The 21,159-nt window shown below is 47.5% G+C and overlaps 1 protein-coding gene across 2 annotated transcripts in view; it reads right to left on the bottom strand.

Moving 5' to 3' along the window:
• Window positions 1-20,314, bottom strand: part of FAM120A (family with sequence similarity 120 member A) — a 116,020-nt gene extending 95,706 nt beyond the window's left edge. For both annotated transcript variants that reach the window (XM_062208511.1, XM_062208512.1), the window contains exon 1: window positions 19,813-20,314. In XM_062208511.1, coding sequence (XP_062064495.1) covers window positions 19,813-20,286 — 474 coding nt within the window. In that variant the 5' untranslated portion in view covers window positions 20,287-20,314. The remainder of the gene's footprint in view (window positions 1-19,812) is intronic.
• Window positions 20,315-21,159: the final 845 nt, after the last annotated feature.

The following is a 21,159-nucleotide window of genomic DNA, read 5'->3' as shown; positions in this document are numbered from 1 at the left end:
AGTGGAAGATGGCCCAAGTTCTTGGGCCCTGCACCCACATGGGAGACCAGGAAAAGCGCCTGGCTCCTGGCTTCAGATGAGTGCGGTGCACCGGCCGCAGCATGCTGGCTGCGGCGGCCATTGGAGGGTGAACCAATGGCAAAAGGAAGACCTTTCTCTCTGTCTCTCTCTCTCACTGTCCACTCTGCCTGTCAAAAAAAAAAAAATTTTTATGAATAAAGCAAAAATAAGATCCTGAAAAATGAATTTTAGCCTAAACAGCCATCTCAAAAAGCGTACTGCCAGAAAACAGAAATCTTCCCCGACAGTCCAGCTGAGAAACAGGAAAGCCTACAAGGCATAGAACTTGGCTAACTGTAAATTCATGAATGAATAAATGCTATCAAACAACTGATAGTATTTATAAGACACTCATAAACCATCTAGTAAGATTTATGTCAAAGGGGTTTGGTGTTATGGTGTAGTGGATATAGCCACTGCCCACAATGCCAGCACCCCATAAGGGCACCAGTACCTGTCTCGGCAGCTCCAGCTCTCTGTTAATTGCCAGGGAAAAGCAGTGAAGATAGCCTAAGTGTATAGGTCCCTGCCACCCACATGGGAGACTCAGAAGAAGCTCCTGGCTCCTGGCTTTGACCTGGCCATTGCGGCTAACTGAGTGAACCAGCAGATCAAAGATCTCTATCTCTCTCTCTCTCCCTTTGTAATTCTGACTTCCAAAGCAAATAAATAAATCTTTAAAAAAATAATTTAACTCAAAAAAGTTTACTAAAAACCTTGGTGGAAGATTTGATTCCAGGGGAAAAAAAAAGTGTGGATGGGAAAAGGAAAAAGACTCTGGGACTGAACAGACAATTTAATTAAAAATAAAAATGAAGTATAAGGACTTGTGCTTTGGGGAACCACAGCCTGGCGGACTGGAGGGTCGTCGCTTCTCCTCCAGTCTTCAGTTTCTCCCTTCTCCTCACCTCCTCACCTGCCTCTTCTCGTCCTCTGCCCTGCAACTCTAGTTCTTAATTTTAATTTTAGAAGTGCAAACTACTAAACAAGGTTGAGAAGATAATTGCATTTTAACTCCTCAAAAGTATAAAGAAGCCAAAACACTAAACCCTCCCAAACTACTGACTTACAAGTAGCCTTTAAAAGGGGGTAAAATCACTCTCCAACAAAGGCAGAGCAGACTGAATTCTGAAATGCCTCTTTACTGAAACCCCAGGCTAACACCCAAGGAGACCATCTGCCCTGCCAGGAGCACCAGACTTGGATTACTTGTTGCCAGGGCTGCCATGATTACCATAACAAAATGCAACTAAAGATGGAGGAGGTAAAACTCAGATACTCCTTCTGTACACAGCCTAAGGGGCACCCACTTCAGTCTTCTCAACCAACACCAGCCTGAGACAGTAACAGGTAAGACACCTGCCCACAGTCTCATCCTAAGAAGTACAGTAGCACAGAGAGCACAGAAAAGTTCAAGCTGCAGCAAAAAGGATCCACTTCGGCTCCTAAGGAAGTACTCTGTACACAGCTCACAATGATAGTTCCATGCTAACATAAACTGATCCCAGATTCCTGGGTAACAGCTTCGAGATTCATCATTAAAAAGGAAAATAAAACTTGGCATTTTTACAAGCAACAATGATTAAAGCTGTCCCACTCACTTGACAAGTAGAAGTATTTATTAATTCTGAAAAACAGTGATTGGGCAAACCCTGAGAATGAAAACCCAGAACCATCACTGCCTGATGGCCAGTGAAGCCACAGCTGGAGAGTCTGTGTGTGCCTCCAGGCGGGAAATCCCACCACCCTAGGAATACTCTCTGCACCCCCTTCCCTCCACCTACCAATGTAACAGCACTCTTCTCCCTCACAAGATAGCTGGGATGATTAAACAAACTACATGAAACAGCTCAGAATCACTCACAGACAGGAACCACTCCATAAATGCCCACACTATTTTTTCTTGAATAAGTCATGTGAAAAAGGTTCCCTTGTGCTGCTCATAAAGCGCCTGAAACACTATGGGCTGTCATAAATAGAGCTGCTGGCACCAAGAAAAATGCGGCTTTTCCCCTCAGAATACTTGTACACCATATCAGGAAGTGTGCCTTCTCTCTCCAATCCAACTAGCAGAAGTCAGCCTGGATCACCCAGGGGCACAAGTTGGCCTACATTCTTGAGTTTACAAAACAGGCTGGACCTCTACCACCCACCTAGTCAACAGGTATTAGGCAGGTGGGTCAAGCTTACTCAAGCACTGCTGCTACAAACTTGTCCCACTGACAAATGAGAACACAAAAACCAACTACAATTTGGTGGCAGATCTTTTTGTTTTCTTTAAAAGTTCTATTCAAATGCTATGACATACCTTAACAATGTCAGGAAACCTGAAATCATAGCTGAATGAGATTCTCCTACCTACTTTATTGTGTTTATTCTGTAAGAATGGGTGCAACAGTCTGAAAACCAAGGAAAAAGATTTCTTTTAAAATAAAGAAATGGAGGGGCCGGTGCTGTGGCATGGCATCCCATATGGGCGCAGGTTCGAGTCCCAGCTGCTCCACTTCTGATCCAGCTCTCTGCTATGGCCTGGGAAAGCAGTAGAAGATGGCCCAAATCCTTGGGCCCCTGCATCCACATGGGAGACACAGAGGTAGCTCCTGGCTCCAGGCTTTGGATCAGCCCAGCTCCAGCCACTGCAGCCATTTGGGGAGTGAACCAGCAGATGGAAGACCTCTCTCTCTCTCTGCTTCTGCCTTTCAAATAAATAAATAAAGGGAAGGAAGGAAGGAGAGAAGGAAGCAGGGGAGGGAGGGAAGGAGAGAGGGAGGAAACATGAAAAAAATGCTCAGCCTCACCAGTCATTAGAGAAATATTAAATCAAGGGGCAGGTGCTGTGGCATAGCAGGTTAAACCTCTGCATGCCGTGTCAGCATCCCATATGGGCACCGGTTTGAGTCCTAGCTGCTCCACTTCTGATCCAGCTCCCTGTTAATGTGCCTACGAAAGCAGCAGAAGATGGCCCAAGTGCTTGGGCCCTTGCACCATGGGAGACCCAGGAAGAAGCTACCGGCTCTTGACTTCAGCCTGGCCCAGCCCCAGCCATTGCAGCCATTTGGGAAGTGAACCAGCAGATAGAAGGCCTGTCTCCTCTCTCTATATCTCTGCCTTTCAAATAAATAAATAAATCTTAAAAAAAAAAAAAACACTAAAAATACATTAAATCAATACCACAATGCCTTCAGGACAAGACAAAAAGTATTGGCAAGACGTGGAGGAACTGGAAGCCTTATGCACTACTAGTAGGCATATTAAATGGTACAGCTGTCATGGAAAATAGTAGTGGCTCCTCATAAAGTTAAACATAAAACTATCACATAGTCCAGCCACTGCACATTTGGTCTCAAAGAGTTATTTGCATACTCATGTTCATGGCGGTGTTATTCACAATAAACAAAAATTAATGCAACCCAAATAACCACGCACAGATGGATAAGCAATGTGATCTATCCATATAATAGAACATTATCCGGCCGGGGCCGCGGCTCACTAGGCTAATCCTCCGCCTTGCGGCGCCGGCACACCAGGTTCTAGTCCCGGTCGGGGCACCGATCCTGTCCCGGTTGCCCCTCTTCCAGGCCAGCTCTCTGCTGTGGCCAGGAAGTGCAGTGGAGGATGGCCCAAGTCCTTGGGCCCTGCACCCCATGGGAGACCAGGAGAAGCACCTGGCTCCTGGCTTCGGATCAGCGCGGTGCGCCGGTCGCAGCGCGCCAGCCACGGCAGCCATTGGAGGGTGAACCAACAGCAAAAGGAAGACCTTTCTCTCTGTCTCTCTCTCATTGTCCATTCTGCCTGTCAAAAAAAAAAAAAAAAAAAAAAAAAAAAAAAGAACATTATCCAGCCTTTAAAAGGAAGGGAATTCTGACATGTGACATGCTACAAAATTTATGAACCTTATGGACATGATGTCAAGTGAAAAAAGCCAGGCATGGGGGCTGGTGCTGTGGCATAGCAGGTAAAGCCAACACCTGCAGTGCTGGCATCCCATATGGGCGCTGGTTCGAGTCCTGGTGCTCCACTTCCCACCCAGCTCCCTGCTATGGCCCGGGAAAGCAAAGATGCCCCAAGTTCATGGGCCCCTGCACTCATGAAGGGCTCCTGGTTTCGGACTGGCGCAGCTCTGGCCATCGCAGCCAATTGGGGAATGAATCAGTGGATGGAAGACCCTCTGTTTCTCCTTCTCTGTGTAACTCTGATTCAAATAAAGAAATAAATCTTTTTAAAAAATAAAATAAAAAAAGTCAGACACAAAAGGAGACATATTGTATTATCCTACTCAGGAGGTACTCATGGAGAACTGAAATTCACAAAGACAGAAAGTAGAAAGGTGGTTACCAGGGGTTGGATTGGGGATGAATGGGGGGAGTGGTTATATAAAGGGTATAGAGTCTTGCAAAACGAAAAAAATTCTGTAGATGGATATTGGTGATGGTTACACAACAATTTGAATGTACTTAACACCACTGAACTGTACACTTAAAAACAGTAACATTGGGGCCGGCAATTTGGCGCAGTGGGTTAAAGCCCTGGCCTGAAGCACCGGCATCCCATATGGGTGCTGGTTCTAGTCCCGGCTACGCCACTTCCAATCCAGCTCTCTGCTATGGCCTGGGAAAGCAGAAGAAGATGACCCAAGTCCTTGGGCCCATGCACCCGCATGGGAGACCTGGAAGAAGCTCCTGGCTCCTGGCTTCAGATGGGCGCAGCTCCAGCCATTGCGGCCAACTGGGGAGTGAACCAGTGGATGGAAGACCTCTCTTTGTGCCTCTACCTCTCTCTGTAACTTTATCTTTAAAATAAATAAAAATAAGTAACATTATGCTACCTGTATTTTACCATAATTCAAAACAATAATAAAAACAAGGGCATTGCCTTGTTACCCTGTCTTCTCAGAAGGCCTAGGTGCTTGGAACTTCCCACCTGTGAAAAGGCAGTTTTATTTTTCCTTTGGATAACAGCAATTAGGACACATGTAATGGATACCTGCCAGACTAAATAAAAAGATGAGATTTCTTTTTTCTCTGTGACTTTATCAAAGTGCCTGTAATGTGATAATTTGGTTCAATGCTTATTCAATAATAAAACTTTTATTTCCTTTTAAAAAAATAAGGGAGTGGGCCGGCGCCGCGGCTCAATAGGCTAATCCTCCGCCTTGCGGCGCCGGCACACCGGGTTCTAGTCCCGGTCGGGGCACCGATCCTATCCCGGTTGCCCCTCTTCCAGGCCAGCTCTCTGCTGTGGCCAGGGAGTGCAGTGGAGGATGGCCCAAGTGCTTGGGCCCTGCACCCCATGGGAGACCAGGAGAAGCACCTGGCTCCTGCCATCGGATCAGCGCGGTGCGCCGGCCACAGCGCGCCTACCGCGGCGGCCATTGGAGGGTGAACCAACGGCAAAGGAAGACCTTTCTCTCTCTCTCTCTCTCTCTCTCTCACTGTCCACTCTGCCTGTCGAAAATTTAAAAAAAAAAAAAAGGGGGAGTGGTTCATTAAAAAAAAGTTGAAAGAAAACTTTATAGACCTTTAAAATCAAAATATAAAATGGTAAAAGGGGGGGCCACCACTGTGGCTCAATGTATTAAGCTGCCACCTGTGACATGGGAATCCCATATGGGGTGCTAGTTGTAGTCCTGGCTGCTGCACATTCGATCCAGCTCCCCATTAATGTGCTTGGGAAAGCAGTGGAGGATGCCTAGTGTGCTTGGGCTCCTGCTACCCACAGTGGGAGGCAAGGATGAAGTTCTAGGTTCCTAGCTTCAGGCTAACTGAGGCCTAGCCCAGGTCCAATCATTGTGGCTACCTGAGGAGTAAACCAGTGGAAGAAGATTCCTGTTTTTACCTTACTCTTTCAAATAAAAAAAAATCTTAAAAAAAGGTAATAGAAGGAAATATCCACAATGTTTGTATTCAGATTCTATTTAGCTTATGATAAGTCTATTGACTCAGTTAAACCCTAGCAATATTATTCTTGTTAAAATTTCACACCAAGGGGCCGGTGCCATGGCATAATGGATAAAGCCTCTGCCTGCAGTTTCAGCATCCCATATGGGCGCCGGTTCAATTCTCGGCTGCTCCACTTCTGATCCAGCTCTCTGCTATGGCCTGGGAAAGCAGCAGAAGATGGCCCAAGTCCTTGGGCCCCTGCGCCCAATTGGGAGACCTGGAAGAAGCTCCAGGCTCTTGGCTTTGGATTGGCTCAGCTCTGGTAGTTGCGGACATCTGGGGAGTGAACCAGTGGATGGAAAACTCTCTCTTCCTCTCTAATAAATAAATAAATCTTCATAAAAAGTTTCCATACCAAAAAATGAAATGACAAAATTATCAGAATTTACGAAAAATGCATCTCAGATTTACACAATTTGTTTTAAGAGAGTGACACCTACAAACTCCTATATGCTCAAGTGATCGGAATCTTCCAAGGGGCCAGTGATCCCCTCATGCCGGGTTGGTGTTACCCTCCCACAGATGGGTTTCAGCTCCCAGGAGCACTTCACACCTGTGAACAGTCATTCCTTCAGCAACAGCACTCCAGAACACTGGCCCTCACTTACCAGCAAGATGCCAACTTGAAACATTTATTCTTCCCAAAAAAGTTCTTCTATTCCAAGACAACTGAGAAATGCCAACAACCGGGGCGCGGGCGTATTTTTTCTAAATCCCAGCTCCCTCACTACCATCTGCAAACTGACCTCCTCCTTTGTAGATACCATTGTGTATCAAGATTAACTCTACCCTGTCCCTCGAACACCTGAAAACCACGTCACAAAACTAGATACAATGAGAAAAGACAGCTAAATTCAGCCAATCCACCCCAGCAGTCAGCCCTTCTGCCTCACACTCATACAACAGAAGTGGGAAGGTTTATGCAGACAACCCTCCAAACCAGGAGCCAGGCTGACCCCAGCCATGCACACCACTGCACTTGGAGGACCTGCCTCCCCACCCCTCCTGCTGCTTGCAGCCCCTCTTCCAGGGGACACGGGTAACTGTGAGTCACATCCATGTGCACCAGACACTGTTCTCACAGCTAAATAATGAGCAAGGTCTTCCCAGAACTTACTTCTAGCGAAAACAAAAACAAAACTGAAATAAACGACGAGCTATATGGAAACATTCAGAGAACTTAAGAATACTTTTATCTAAACCATTTATACATCTGTTTGTTTTTTTAAAGATTTATTTATTTGAAAGAGTTACATAGAGAGGAGAGAGGAGAGAGGAGAAAGGAGAGAGGGAGAGGGAGAGAGGGGGAGGGGGAGGGGGAGGGGGAGAGAGAGAGAGAGAGAGAGAGAGGTCTTCCATCCACTGGTTCACTCCCCAGATGGCCACAAGAGCCAGAGTTGTGTGGATCCGAAGCCAGGAGCCGGGAGCTTCTTCCAGGTCTCCAATGTGGGTGCAGGGGCCTAAAGACTTGGGCCATCTTCTACTGCTTTCTCAGGCCATAGCAGAGAGCTGGATTGGAAGTGGAACAGCCAGGACTCGAACCAGCATCCATGTGGGGATGCTGGCACTGCAGGCAGCAGCTTTACCCGCTACACCACAGCGCCGGCCTCCATACATCTGTTTTGTTTAGAAAATTGTTTATAAATCGTATTAGAAAACTAATTTTTCTAATTCTAAAATATCTTTTTTTTTCAGATTAGCATATTTGACACATATTCCTATGGTTGATTGTGTAAAGTTGGAATGTATAGAGTATGTAAAAATTTCCATTAGTACAAATTTCAGAAAACTAAAATGAAAAACAATGTGGGTTTAAAAATATTAGAGCTAAGATGTATACACAGGAGTTCTTCAAAAAGTTTATGGCAAATAGAATTAAAAGATGAATTTTTTATTATAATTCTTTTTCTTCAGATGAGTCATTTATAAGAATTTTATTTTTATTTATATGAAAGGCACAGTTACAGAGAAAAAGAGAGAGAGAATCTTCCATCTGCTGGTTTATTCTCCAAACAGCCACAACAGCTGGTGCTGGGCCAGGCCAAAGCCAGGAACTTTATCTGAGTCTCCCAAGCGAGTGCAGGGATCCAAGCACTTGGGTCATCCTCCGCTGCTTCCCCAGGTGCATTATAGCTAAGACCTGGATCAGAAGTGTGCAGATCCAAAGCCAGGAGCCAGGAGCTTCTTCCTGATCTCCCACGTGGGTTGCAGGGGCCCAAGCACTGAAGCCATCCTCTGCTGCTTCCCCAGGTCCATTAGCAGGGAGCTGTATCAGAAGTAGGCAGCTGGGACCCACATGAGATGCCGGCGCCAAAGGCCAGGGGACCCACTGCACCACAGCACAGGTCCCTGCATGCTTTTTTCATAATCTTCATTTTCCATGACCTTTTTGCAGACCGGTCTCTCATATTTATGGTTTCAAAATTTTCTGTACCAAAATAAAAGTATCATTTAATTCCAATTTCACCAACTTTTGAATCGCTCTCTATGGGTATATTCTAATTTAGAAAACTAAGTTATACTTTCGGCCTCATCTTTCTGATATAGTTAGAAGTCTCTACTTCAACACTTACCTGGTATTATCTTAGGGTTCTTTGATTTGTTCACACCAGGATCTCCTTGCTTTGGTACCACTGATACCCTATTTGGAGCCAGGAAGTTCTTTGCTATGGGGGCTCTTGTTCATTGTAGAATGCTTAGCAGCATCCCTGGCCCCTGCCCAATGGATGCCTGCAGTTAATAACCTTTCCCCCAGACTGCAACAATCAAAAATGCCTCCAGACACTGCAAAATGTCTAAACTATCAGGCCAAATTGAGAACCACTCACAGGTCTTCACTGAGTAAACACACTCGTGTACAGTATCAGAGAAAGTTTCAAATATTAACAGGAAAATTATTTAAGTAAATGCCTCCCCCTACCCTTAACTGTGAGCATCTTTCAGTTTGCTTGTAATACTGAAATCCCATTTCAGAGTGCCAGTTCAAGTACCAATTGCTCTGCTTCTGATCATGTTTCCTGTTAATGTGCCTAGGAAAGCAACAGATGGATGGCAAAAGTACTTAGGCCTCCGCCACCCACATGAGAGACTCAGAAGGTTCTCACTCCTGGCTACTGCATCCATTTGGATAGTGATCCAGTAGAAGGAAGATCTCTCGGTCTCTCTGTCACTTTGCCCTTAGAAAAATAAATTTTTTAAAGAAGGAAAAGAAATGAACCAGAGTATAAGAAACATTAAAAAAACTCACAAAATGGTCAATGACCCAGATATTCAAAGAAAATAGGGGCCGATGCTGTGGCACAGCAGGTAAAGCTACCACCTGCAGGGCCGGCACCCCTTACAGGTGCCGGTTCTAGTCCCGAATGCTTCACTTCCAATCCAGCTCTCTGCTATGGCCTGGGAAAAGCAGTGGAAGATGGCCCAAGTGCTTGGGTCCCTGCACCTGTGTGGGAAACCCGAAGAAGCTTCTGGCTTCGGGTAGGCACAGCTCTGGCCATTGCGGCCAACTGGAAGAATGAACCAATGGATGGAAGACTTATCTCTCTCTCTCTGCCTTTCAAATAAACAAATCTAAAAAAAAAAAAAAGAGAGAGAGAGAGAGAGAAAGAAAATAATATAATTTTGTCTGGCTATATGATAGAACAAAGCAAATACTGATTAGAAAGTTAGTTGAGTGCCCACCCTGCACACACAGGGGACACAGGCAGCTCACAGGTGAGTGGGAGGAAGCACAAGGTGCCCACTGCAAATAGAGCTGCTGGGTGTGCTCAGGCTCACCTCTTCATTCAATCATCAGAAGAGATGTGGTGAAGGCAGCTGGCATTTGAGATGGACTCAAGAATGAGTGAAACTTACTTACAAAAATGGGTAATGGTGACTACAGGAGGGACTGACACAAGCAGGGGAGGCCATTTCCTGAGGGAACAAGGAGCAACTTGGTTGGGAACATTCAAGAAGCACAGCAGAGAAATGCGCAACAGGAAAGAAAGATGGAAGGGGGCCCAGACAGTCTCAGGAGGGGTTCAGACCTAATGGCTTCGTTTTGGTGTGAACAGGAGTCTCCCTGAAGCCTTGGCTACTCAGCCGGGTGTGCAAGACAACTGGATCAGGAAGCTAGTCCATAGTACATGCCTTGCATTAGGTTTTTTTGTTCCACTTGATGCTACTTTTTTCTAAATGCTGATCAAGACCCAGTAATCTGGCTTCATAACCCACCAACAGGCTTGCAAAGCACTTGTGAGACTTTAGGTATGACCCAGTGCTAAGTGACCATGAGGTTCAAATGGGTCAGGCTCAGTGACATCAAACAGGACAGAGGACAAAAGAGGACACAGGAAGGAGAAGGCAGGTGGGAAACACAATGAACAGCTCACAAGGGAGACCCAAGAACAAGGCCACTTTATTCAGTGAGTAAAGGGTCCATACAAGTTGAGCACCAGGCAGCTAACAAAACAAGAACACTCAGAGCGTATCAATAGGACACAGAGGGGCCATTCTAGCACCAGGGAGCTCTCAGGTGTAGACTAAGCACAAAGACAGCATCAGCCTCAGAGGTGACACTAGGAACCATGACAGGGAAACACATATGAGGGGAGGTTGGAGAATGGTGGCATTTAGGTCAAGTCATATTTCAGAAATGTAACTACTTTCTTTCTTTGTAGGCCACCGCCTGCAACACTGGCATCCCTTATGAGTGCCAGTGAATCACAGTTGCTCCACTTCTGATCCAGTTCCCTGCTAATGCACCTGGGAAAGAAATGGAAAATGGCCCAAGTACTTGGCTCCCTGAATCCATGTGGGAGACCAGGATGGAGTTCCAGGCTTCTGGCTTCAGTCTGCCCAGCCCTGGCAGTTGTAGTCACTTGGGGTGTGAACCAGAATGAAGATCTCTCTCTCTCTCTCCCTCCCTCCCTCTGCCTTTAAAAAAAAAAAAAAAAATCTTCATTTATTTGAGAAACAGAGACAAAGAGATGTTTCATCTGTTGGTTCACTCCCCAAATGCCTACAACAGCCAGGGTCGGGCCAGGTCAAAGCCAGGAGTCAATCAGGATCTCCCAACTACAAGTGCTTTGATAATGCAAAACAGTTCAACGAGCCAGTAGGGAAGACAGAGTGGGCTTAGGGAAACTAAAGACAGAAAAAGAAGGATGCTAACTGCTGATTCAGCACTCAAATCACAAACTGGTAGCTCAAGAGCTAAATCTGGGGACCAGTGTGGTGGTGTAACGGGTAAAGCTGCCACCTGTGACACCAGCGTTCCATACGGGCACCAGTTCATGTCCCAACCGTTCCACTTTCAATCCAGCTCCCTGCTAACGACCTGGGAGAAGCAGCAGAAGATGGCCCAAGTGCTTCGGCCCCCGCCATCCACGTGGGAGACCTGGATGAAGCTCCTGGCTTCAGCCTGGCCCAGCGCTGGCCATTGATGCCACATGGGCAATGAACCAACAGATGGAAGATCTCTCTGCCTCTTCGCTTCTCTAACTCTTTCAAAATAAATAAATAGATCTTAAAAAAAAAAAAAAAAAAAAAAAAGCTAAGTCTGGCTTGGAGCCCTGTTTTGCTTGGCTGGCATTTTTTAAAATGGGATCATTTCAAATAAAATCTGGATTTCTTGAAAAATCTGAAGGTCTGGCAATGTTGACTCTATCATCCTGCATAGTTTTTAAAATGTGCACACCCTTAGATTTATGGCATGAGTGTACCATCTGCAGGGGGTGGGATAAATTATGCAACACTATGGAGATGTTAAAAAGAACTTAAAATTCTAAGTACAGGTGTGGAGAGACCTTTTACTTACTTATAAAAAAAGCAAATTGTTGAATACAGTATAGTGTTAACACATTAATGTTAAACATTAGAACAATATTGTAATAATACATAACACATTGTATAATGTACGATATAAAATAAACGGCTTACACAGCCACTGTGAAAAACAGTATGGTACTTCCTGGAAAAAGTTAAACATATTAGCATACGATCTAGCAATTCTACATCTGAGTATATACTCAAAAGAAGTAAAAGGAGGTACTATAACATATATTTGGATGCTACATTCAATGAAGGCATTATTCAGGATTCACAATAGTCAAAGGAGGATGCAACTCAAGTGTCCATCAATGGCTAAATATACAAACAAAATGGAGTGTGTGTGTGTGTGTGTATGTATATATGCAATGGAACAGTATTTAGTCTTAAAAAAGAAATTCTGACACATGCTACAAATATGAATGAACCCTGAAGACACTGTGCTGAGTGAATTAAACTACTATACTCATGTGTTGTGTAACAATATTTCAGTCAACAGCAGAAGCATATACAACAGTGGTCTCATAAAATTACTAGTGCTAAAAAATTCCTAAGGCCTCGTACGTTTACCTTTTCTATCTTTAGACACATTTAAATATACAAATACCTAACAATCATGTTATAATTTCCTACAACATTCAGTATAGTAACCTGCTGCACAGGTGTGGAGCCCAGAAACAATAGGCTACATCACATAGCTTGAGCATACAGCTGTACTATCGGCTTTGTTTAAGTGCACATTCCATGGTGTGCAATCAAGCTGCACAATGATGTGTCTCAGAATGCATGACTACAGACACAAAACTGGTACACTAGAAAAAAGTACACATTTTAAATGGATGACTGGTTTGAGTTCCAATATGTTCCATTTTGAACCTTCAGTATTTCCTGGTCAATTAAAGAATATGTCCAGAGTTGAGGGTCTACTGATGAGTACTTTCCTTCCATTTAGAAACTCTGCTGTTCCTGCTCTGACTGGAAAAAGGAGCAGAAGCATTCTGTTATCAGAGTTGGCTTGCGCTGAAGTAGGTAGACACACCCCAAAGCACTTACACAATGAACCTGAACTTTGACTTCAGCACCACACTTCCCTCTTGCAGGGATCACTAGTGACTTGACCCTAGATGCCACCTAATCAGCAGATCACATAAAATAGGGTAAAATGTGCTCTGAGGGCTAAAGGAGACAGCAAGTATGAGGAAGGAGTTGGCAGGAACCTGGTCTGAGAGTAGTTACTTACTTGGCCATGAAGTTCACAAGAGAGATCATCAGCCCTAAACACAAGCATGTTGTTATGCTCACCCTGAAAATCTGAAACCACAGTCTAATCTCAGATTCTTCCACTGCCTTAAAACACAAGTGTCATTTTAGGGAGGATCTGAGTATTCGTACCCAGAGCATTGGTTTAACAAAATTCCAATGGAAGCAAGCTCAAGATCTAAAGGACTGGGGTGGCATTTGGCACAGGCATTAACAACTGCCTGGGGATGCCCACATTTCACATTCCATATCGGATTGCCTGGGCTTTAGTCCGGGATCTGCTTCTGATTCCAGCTTCCTGTTAATGCAGACCCTAGGAGGCAGCATATGGGACTCTGTTGAATTCTAAGGCCCAGCCCCAGCTGTGATGGGCATCTGGGGAATGAGCCAACCAGTAGATGATCTCTGTTTCAGGGCATTTTAAATAAAAGGAAAGTAAATCTTAAAAATTAAAAATATCAGGACTTCTTCCGAAATGCAGGTCTATGGCAGAAACACTGGGAAAGCTCCAGTGGTTCAATGTCACCAATATTTTAAATAAACTTAAGTCATTCACTGAAGTTTCAAAGGTTCTCATTCAAGAAACAGAAGGTAATTCTCCAAGTAACTAATGAAAGCTAAGTTGAAGTTAGGCTCTTCAATGACCTAAATAAAATTAGTTGATGCATAGTCAATTACTAATAATTAAAGGAGCACAATTGTTTCTGTACAAAAAATACAATTATTACTCTAGCTATACTTTCTAAATCAAAACAAGTTTCTCTACGTAAAGACGACAGGAACTTAGGCCTTTCTGCCAGTTTACAAAACACTACAGGAGGCCAGTAAGATGGTACATTTTTGCAAGACAAATATCCCATTTACCTCTAATTATATAGCGTTCAAGCCAATTCCTTTGCCAATACCTTTTATTTAACTTTTTAAAATTATTATATGGTAAAATTTTTGTTTTTGATATATACTTCTGATCTTAAGACAAGTCACCACATCACCATCAGGATTCAGAACAGTTCCATCAGCCCACTGTCCCTTTATACTCACACCCTTCCTTCCCACAACCACTTATCATTACATAGTTTTATCTTTACAAGAATGTCAAATAAATAATCATATCTTTGGAAGCCAGCTTCTGTCACTCAGCCCAAAAGCTCCATTAAAGATTCATGCAAGTTGCTACATACACCAATAGCTCTTTTTTTCTTGCTAAATAGTAATCTGAGGTATGGAAGGACCACACATCACTACTTTGTTTCCAGCTTTTGGCTGTTATGAATAAAGCTATGAGATGGCTTAGGTCTGAACAAAAGTTTTCATTAAGAGGCAGGCATTGTGGCATCCTGTACTAGAATGCCAGTTTGAGTCCAGGCTTCTCTGCTTCCAGTCCAGCTCTCTGCTAATGTGCCCAGGAAGGCTGTGGAACACTGCACAAGGGCCTGGGCCACTGTCACTCATATGGGAGAGGATGAAGATGCTCTGGGCTCCTGGCTTCAGCCTGGACCAGCCCAGGCTGTTGCAGCCACATGGGGAGTGACCCACCCGATAGATCACTCTCTCCCCCTCTATCAGTCTGCCTTTCAAATAAATAAATAAATCTTTAAAAAACAGATTTATTTATTTACTTGATAGGCAGAGTTAAGGAGAGTTTGGAAAGGCAGTAGCAGAGAGAGAGATGTCCTCCATCTGCTGGTTCACTCCCCAAATGGAGGTAATGGCCAGGGCTGAGTCAGGCTGAAGCCAGGAGTTAGAAGCTTCATCCGGGTCTCCCATGTGGGCGCAGAGGCCCAGGAACTTGGGCCATCTTCCACTGCTTTCCCAGGAGCAATAGCAGGGAGCTGGACTGGATGGAAATGGAGCAGCCAGGACTAAGGAGCACCCACACTGTAAGCCACCTGCAGTGGCCTAACCGGCTGCATCACAGTAGCGGCCCCAAAGAAATCTTTTTTTTTTTTTTTTTTTTGACAGGCAGAGTGGACAGTGAGAGAGAGAGACAGAGAGAAAGGTCTTCCTTTTGCCGTTGGTTCACCCCTCAATGGCCGCTGCAGCCGGTGTACCGCACTGATCTGAAGGCAGGAGCCAGGTGCTTCTCCTGGTCTCCCATGCGGGTGCAGGGCACAAGCACTTGGGCCATCCTCCACTGCACTCCCGGGCCACAGCAGAGAGCTGGATTGGAAGAGGAGCAATCAGGACAGAATCCGGCGCCCCAACCGGGACTAGAACCTGGTGTGCCAGCGCCGCAGGCGGAGGATTAGCCTATTGAGCCGCGGCACCAGCCCAGAAATCTTTTTTTTTTAAGAAGTTATCATTGGGGCCAGCACTGTGGCATAGTAGGCTAAGCCTCTACCTGGAGTGCTGGCATCCCATGTGGGTACCAGTTTGTGTCTCAGCTGCTCCTCTTCCAATCTAGCTCTCTGCTACAGCCTGGGAAAACAGCAGAGGATGGCCCAAGTGCTTGGACCTTGGCACCCACGTGGGAGACCAGGAAGAAACTCCTGGCTCCTGGCTTCAGATTGGCCCAGCTCCAGCCAGTTGTGGCCATTTGGAGAGTGAACCAGCCGATGGATGTCTTTCCCTCTCACTGTCTATAACTCTGCTTCTAAAATAAAAAAAAAAATAAAATCATTTAAAAAAAAAAAGTTTTTATTAAGGGGTATGGGTTTGGTCTAGTGGTTAAGATGTTGGTTAAGATGCACGTGCCCCATAGCAGAGTACCTGGGATGAATTCCTGGCTCGATTCCCAATTCCAGCTTCTTGTTAATGAGCACCCTGGGAGGCAGCAAGCCATGATTCAAGTACGTGGGTTGCTGCCACCCATGTGGGAAACCTGGATGGAGTTCCTGCACCCAGCTTCCATCTGAACCAACCCTGCCTATTACAGGCACTTGGAGTAACACAGTAGATAGGAGCTATCTGCCTCGCTCAAATCTTTTTATTTTTTCAAATTAAAAAGATAGGAAGTTTTCATCAAGAAAACACCCAGGAGCCACATTGTTAGATCATGTGATAAATGCATGTTTCATTACAAGAAACTTCCAAACTTTCCCAGCGTGGCAATGCCTTTCTTCAATCCCACCAGCCATGTGTAATCCAGCTGTTTAGCGTCCTGGCCAGGACTTGGTATTGTTAGGGTTTTTTTTAATTTTATTTTTTTAAACATTTTAATACGCATCTTTTAAAAACAGCTTCACGAAAAGGGTACCCTAAACCACAGTTGGTAGGAATGTAAATGGGAAAGCCACTATAGAAGACAGTATGGAGATACCTCAAAAATATGAATACTGACCTACCATATGACCCAGCCATCCCACTCATGGGAATTTACCCAAGGAAAATGAAATCAGCAAGTAAAATAGTTATATGTACCTCCATGTTTATTGCAGCTCAATTCACAATAGCTAAGACATGGAATCAACCTAAATGCTTACCAACCAAAGACTGGATAAAGAAATTATGGGAAGGGCCAGCACTGTGGCATAGTGGGTAAAGCCACCACTTGCAGTGCAGGCATCCCACATGGGCACCAGTTCAAGTCCAGGCTGCTCCTCTTCCAATCCAGCTCTCTGCTATGGCCTGGGAAAGCAGTAGAAAATGGCCCAAGTGCTTGGGCCCCTGCACTCATATGGGAGGCCCAAAAGAAGCTCCTGGTTCCTAGCTTCGGATCCATGCAGCTCCAGCTGCTGTAGCCAACTGGAGAATAAACCAGTGGATGGAAGACCTCTCTCTCTGCCTTTCCTCTCTCTATGTAACTCTGACTTTCAAATAAATAAATAAGTCTTTTAAAAAAAAAAGAAATTATGGGATATGTACACTACAAGAATACTACACAGCAGTTAAAAAAATGAAATCCAGTCATTTGCAACAAAATGGATGAATCTGGAAAACATCATACTTAGTGAAATAAGCCAGTCCCAAAGGGACAAATACCATATGTTCCCCCTGATCTGTGAGAATAGAACACCTAAAACAGAAGAAAAAAAAAAAAAAAAAAAGCTTGACTCCTTTAAACAGAACAGAGAACACTGAACATCCATTTTTCTAACTGACTCAAAATCATCCTTAAATACATGGTGCTATACTCAGAAACTACTAAAGTCCATAGGGTTGTTTTCCTTTTTCTAAAATAGCCTAGAATTATATCTGCTTTTTATAGCTTTCAACTCTTCTCCCTTGTTGTCACCTTTTGCTATTAATGGTGCTCCTGCCTCTGGCAGGCTTTCCCCTTCACCCTCTTCCAGATAACCAAGCTCGTCAGAATTCCATTTAAAAAGCAGCCCTTCCTACTTTGGAAATTATATTAATTAAATAAAAGTTTAAAAAAAAAAAAAAGCAGCCCTTCCTCTGAGAATGGGAGCTTAAAGGATTTTCCAGTGAAGAAAGGAAGAATCTGGTTTTTTCCTGTCACTGAACCTGAACTTCCAGATTATGTATTTTGGTTGGTGAGAAATTCTTAACAGCTAAATTTCTTGGGTACTTCTCAAAAAGGTCAAGTTGCCAGGTAAGTGACCTCACCAGGTTAATTGGGTCTTCACAATATTAACCTGTGATCAACACTACACTACAATTTCATATCAGGAGTTTAAAAAGCTCGTCTAAAGCAAAATATAAGCAAAATTATCCTATGCCTAGAAACCCAAGTGGGTTTAAATGTAGTTTAAATCAAGCACTGGTCAAAATTCGGAGCACCTGCTAGGTCTGCATGGCACTCAAAGAGGCACAAAGAGGAATGTAAGTCTACAATGGAAAAAGAATCTAACAGTTCTTCCAAAGCTATATGACCAGACATCCGCAAACTGATCCTAATCCTAAGTAGTATTTACAGTGGATACAGCCTTGTTGTTACCTAAAACAAGTAAAGCTCATCCTGTCTTTAAGTGCTATCTTCCATCTCAAGATAAAACCGTGAACACTTCTGTGATCTCTTCTGGAGGCAGATCACAGCGGAGAAATGGCATCTCCGTGCCCCAGGCTCCAATTCAGAAAATGTGAGAGGCACATACTTCATTTCCTCTCACACGAACTTGCCTGCAGAATGGCCTTGCCTGCCTGCCAGGCTCACAGGCCAATCGCCAGCTTCCCAGCCACCTCCTCCCACAGGCATAGAAACCGTTTCACCAATTGCCACAGGATCCTGGGTGGGACTTCCGCTGTCATCTTAGGCTTACCTACCACCATCTCATCCTAGGCAGCCGGGGCAACCAGGAAGAAGGAGAATTTCACAAACTTTAAGCTTGAGCACAATTCCAAGCAGAAATAAAAGAACAACGAGATGGAAAACAGAGTGGCCAGGGCTAAAAAAAAAAAAAAAAGAAAAGAAAAAAAGAAAGAACGAAAGAAAAAAACAGCCCCCCAAAAATATCTTTAAAAAAACAACTAAAAAGCAACCATTCAAATCCGAAGTCCAGGATCACTGCCGTGCTTATCTTTACAGTCAGGGCTGGGCCACGAGGTTTCCTCTGGTCCAGTTTCAGCCATGGAGCCCTCTGCCAAAGGAACAGCAGAGGCCCACAATGAGGAGTTCTGATTTCCCATCCATCAGGGCACCGCTGAAGGTCACTGAACATTTACTGTGCACCTGAAAAGTAATCCCGCAGGTTCACCCTGTACTGCACGGTCCACAAATGAGCTTAGTCCCTGGATTTATACCACTTCTTTTTTCCATCAGATACATCAAGTGAAACTACTTTAAAAACAGAGACTCTTAAGTTACAGAACTGACAGAACTCCATCTTGTCAAATTTACAATTCCTTGAAATCCAACAGAAGAAACCACAATTTCTCTAAGTTCTTCCTTCCCACGAAGAGGCGAGTGCACTGGTCTTACACACGTTTCTCTGTCACCTGCGAGGGCAGCGACAGCACTACCGTTTCCAGCCGCCTTCCCCCGGCCCTGGCATCCCCCTACTACTGCGATTTCTCCCTCTGGCTTCCGCGATAAACCTGTTGCTAGGGAAGAACGGGAAATCCGGAAAATGAGTATTCTGTTAAAGCTAAAGAAGGGGAAATATTAAAGACATCGGGGGTGATGACACCACCGCAGCGAGTTCCGGTCGGACTCCCCCCGATCCTCAGAGCGCTCAGCCGCCCGTGGGGCCCGAGCAGGCCCGGCAGGAGGGCCGGCGGGAGGCGGGCTGCAACAGTGCACGGCCTGCACCGCCGGACGTCCATCTTGCGCCCGGCCCCGCCGGCCCTCAGCCAGCTCTCCAGGGACCCCCGCAAGCCTTCCGGGGATCCCCGGGCGGCCGTGGTCCGGAGACCAGCTGCGCCCGGGAAAGGCTCAGGGGCAGCGAGGCCTGGTCCCGGCCCGATTGCTCTCAGCCTTCCGAACCCAGACCCAACACTGACTACCGACGTCCCCTGGATCTCGACCCGTCGGACCCTTCCAGACCCAGGTCCAGCCCAGAACCCTGGCTCAGCACTGACCCTCAGCTCGAGCGGCCTCAGCTCTCCCAGACTCCGGCCCCAAACGAATCCCAGGCTTCCTGGACCCCCCACCACCAGCCCCGGCACCCATGGACTAGGCCGAGCTCCGACCTCGCACCCGAGCGACCCAGGCCCAGCGCTGACGCCGGCCCTCTTGGCTCTGGGTCCCTGGACCCGGACCCAGCGCCAAACCCAATCTCCAGCGACCCCAGTCTTCCCGGACCCAGGCCCAGCGCCGACCCCGGATACTCTGGACCTCAGCTCTGCGGACCCCGCCCCGAAGCTCGGCTCCAGGGACCCCCAGCCTTCCCGGCCGCGGCCTCACCTTGACGTGGAAGCGGATGAGCGCCAGGCGGATGCAGTGGGCCATGCAGACGGGCGGCAGGAACCAGACCTTGGGCGGCGGCGTGCCCTTGTTCTGGACGTGGCTGACGATCTGCTGCGCCGTCTGGCGCTCGTTGCCCTGCCGCTTGACCCACTCGTGCAGCCGCGCCTTCTCCAGCGCGCCGTTGAAGAACACCAGCAGCTCGATGTTGCCGCCGAAGCAGGCCTTGGCCAGCGCCGCCAGGTAGCCGAGCATGTGGCTCCACTGGCCGCCGCTGACCCAGTCGGTGTAGAAGCCGCCGTACAGGCGATGCAGGCAGTCGTCGGCGTCCACCAGCAGGCGAAGCGGGGTCTGCGGGGGCCGCTGCCGCCCGCCGCCCACCAAGCTGCCCCGGGCCAGCTTCTGCAGCTCCACCGGCACCACGGCGCTCGGGCAGTGCTTCTCGATGTAGTCCTGGAAGCCCTGCACGCCCATGGCGGCGGCGGGGCTGGGGGCGCGCGGCGGCGCGGGCGGCGGGGCGCGGGGCGGCGGGGCCGTGGCGCGGCGGCGGCGGCCTCTAGGGCGGGCTGGGGCGGGTCGGGGGCGCGCTCATGGCCGCCGCGGCCGCCATGTGCTGCCGCCTCCCTGGGCCGAGTCTGGGAGGGACCTGCCGCCGCCGCCGCTGCCGCGCTGCTAGGCCGGGCAGGCGGGCGGGCGGGCGCGGTGGGCGGCGCTGACGTCGCGGACCCGCCCGCGCGGCCCCGGGGCGGAAGAGGCGGCGCCGAGCGGGCCCGGGCCTGGCCCGGCGTGCGGGCCGACGGCGGCGGCCGACGACGAGGAGCGGGAAGGGGAGGAAGCGGCGGCCTCCTCTCCGGCCCTCAGGGGCGGGCCGGGCTCCGGGGGTGGGCCTCTGGGGCGGGCCCGAGGAGGCTGCGCTCGGGACGGGCCCGCCCGCCTCGAGAGTCCGCCTCGGCTGGTCGGGCTTCCCCCCCGCGGGAGCCGGCGCGGGAGTCCGGACGGAGCTGCAAGATGGCGGCCCCGACGCTAGGGCTGCCGCCCGCGCAGGCCCGGGCGGAGCTGCGTGAGCCTCGGCGGCCGCCGGGAACCAAAGACTTGAGTGACCCAAGTAGTGCGGGGCCCGGGTCCCCGCGGAGGGGCGGCCCGGGGTGCGCTCGGCGCGCCGCCGGCGTCTGCTGTGAGGAGGTCGCGTCGGCGATTTCTGCCCCAGGGCTCTGCGGGAACGCGAGGCTAGGCTGTCTGTAGGTTCGGCTTCCATAAAACGTTCTTGAAGCGATGCGTGCCTCTCCGAACGCGGCGTGTGGGAACCCGGAGCTCGCGGGAGCGGGAAAGCGCGCTTCGGCGGCCGCG

The sequence above is a fragment of the Lepus europaeus genome, chromosome 12 (genome assembly GCF_033115175.1).
Source record: "Lepus europaeus isolate LE1 chromosome 12, mLepTim1.pri, whole genome shotgun sequence".
NCBI lineage: Eukaryota > Metazoa > Chordata > Mammalia > Lagomorpha > Leporidae > Lepus > Lepus europaeus.
This window is presented reverse-complemented; position numbering and strand designations above follow the sequence as displayed.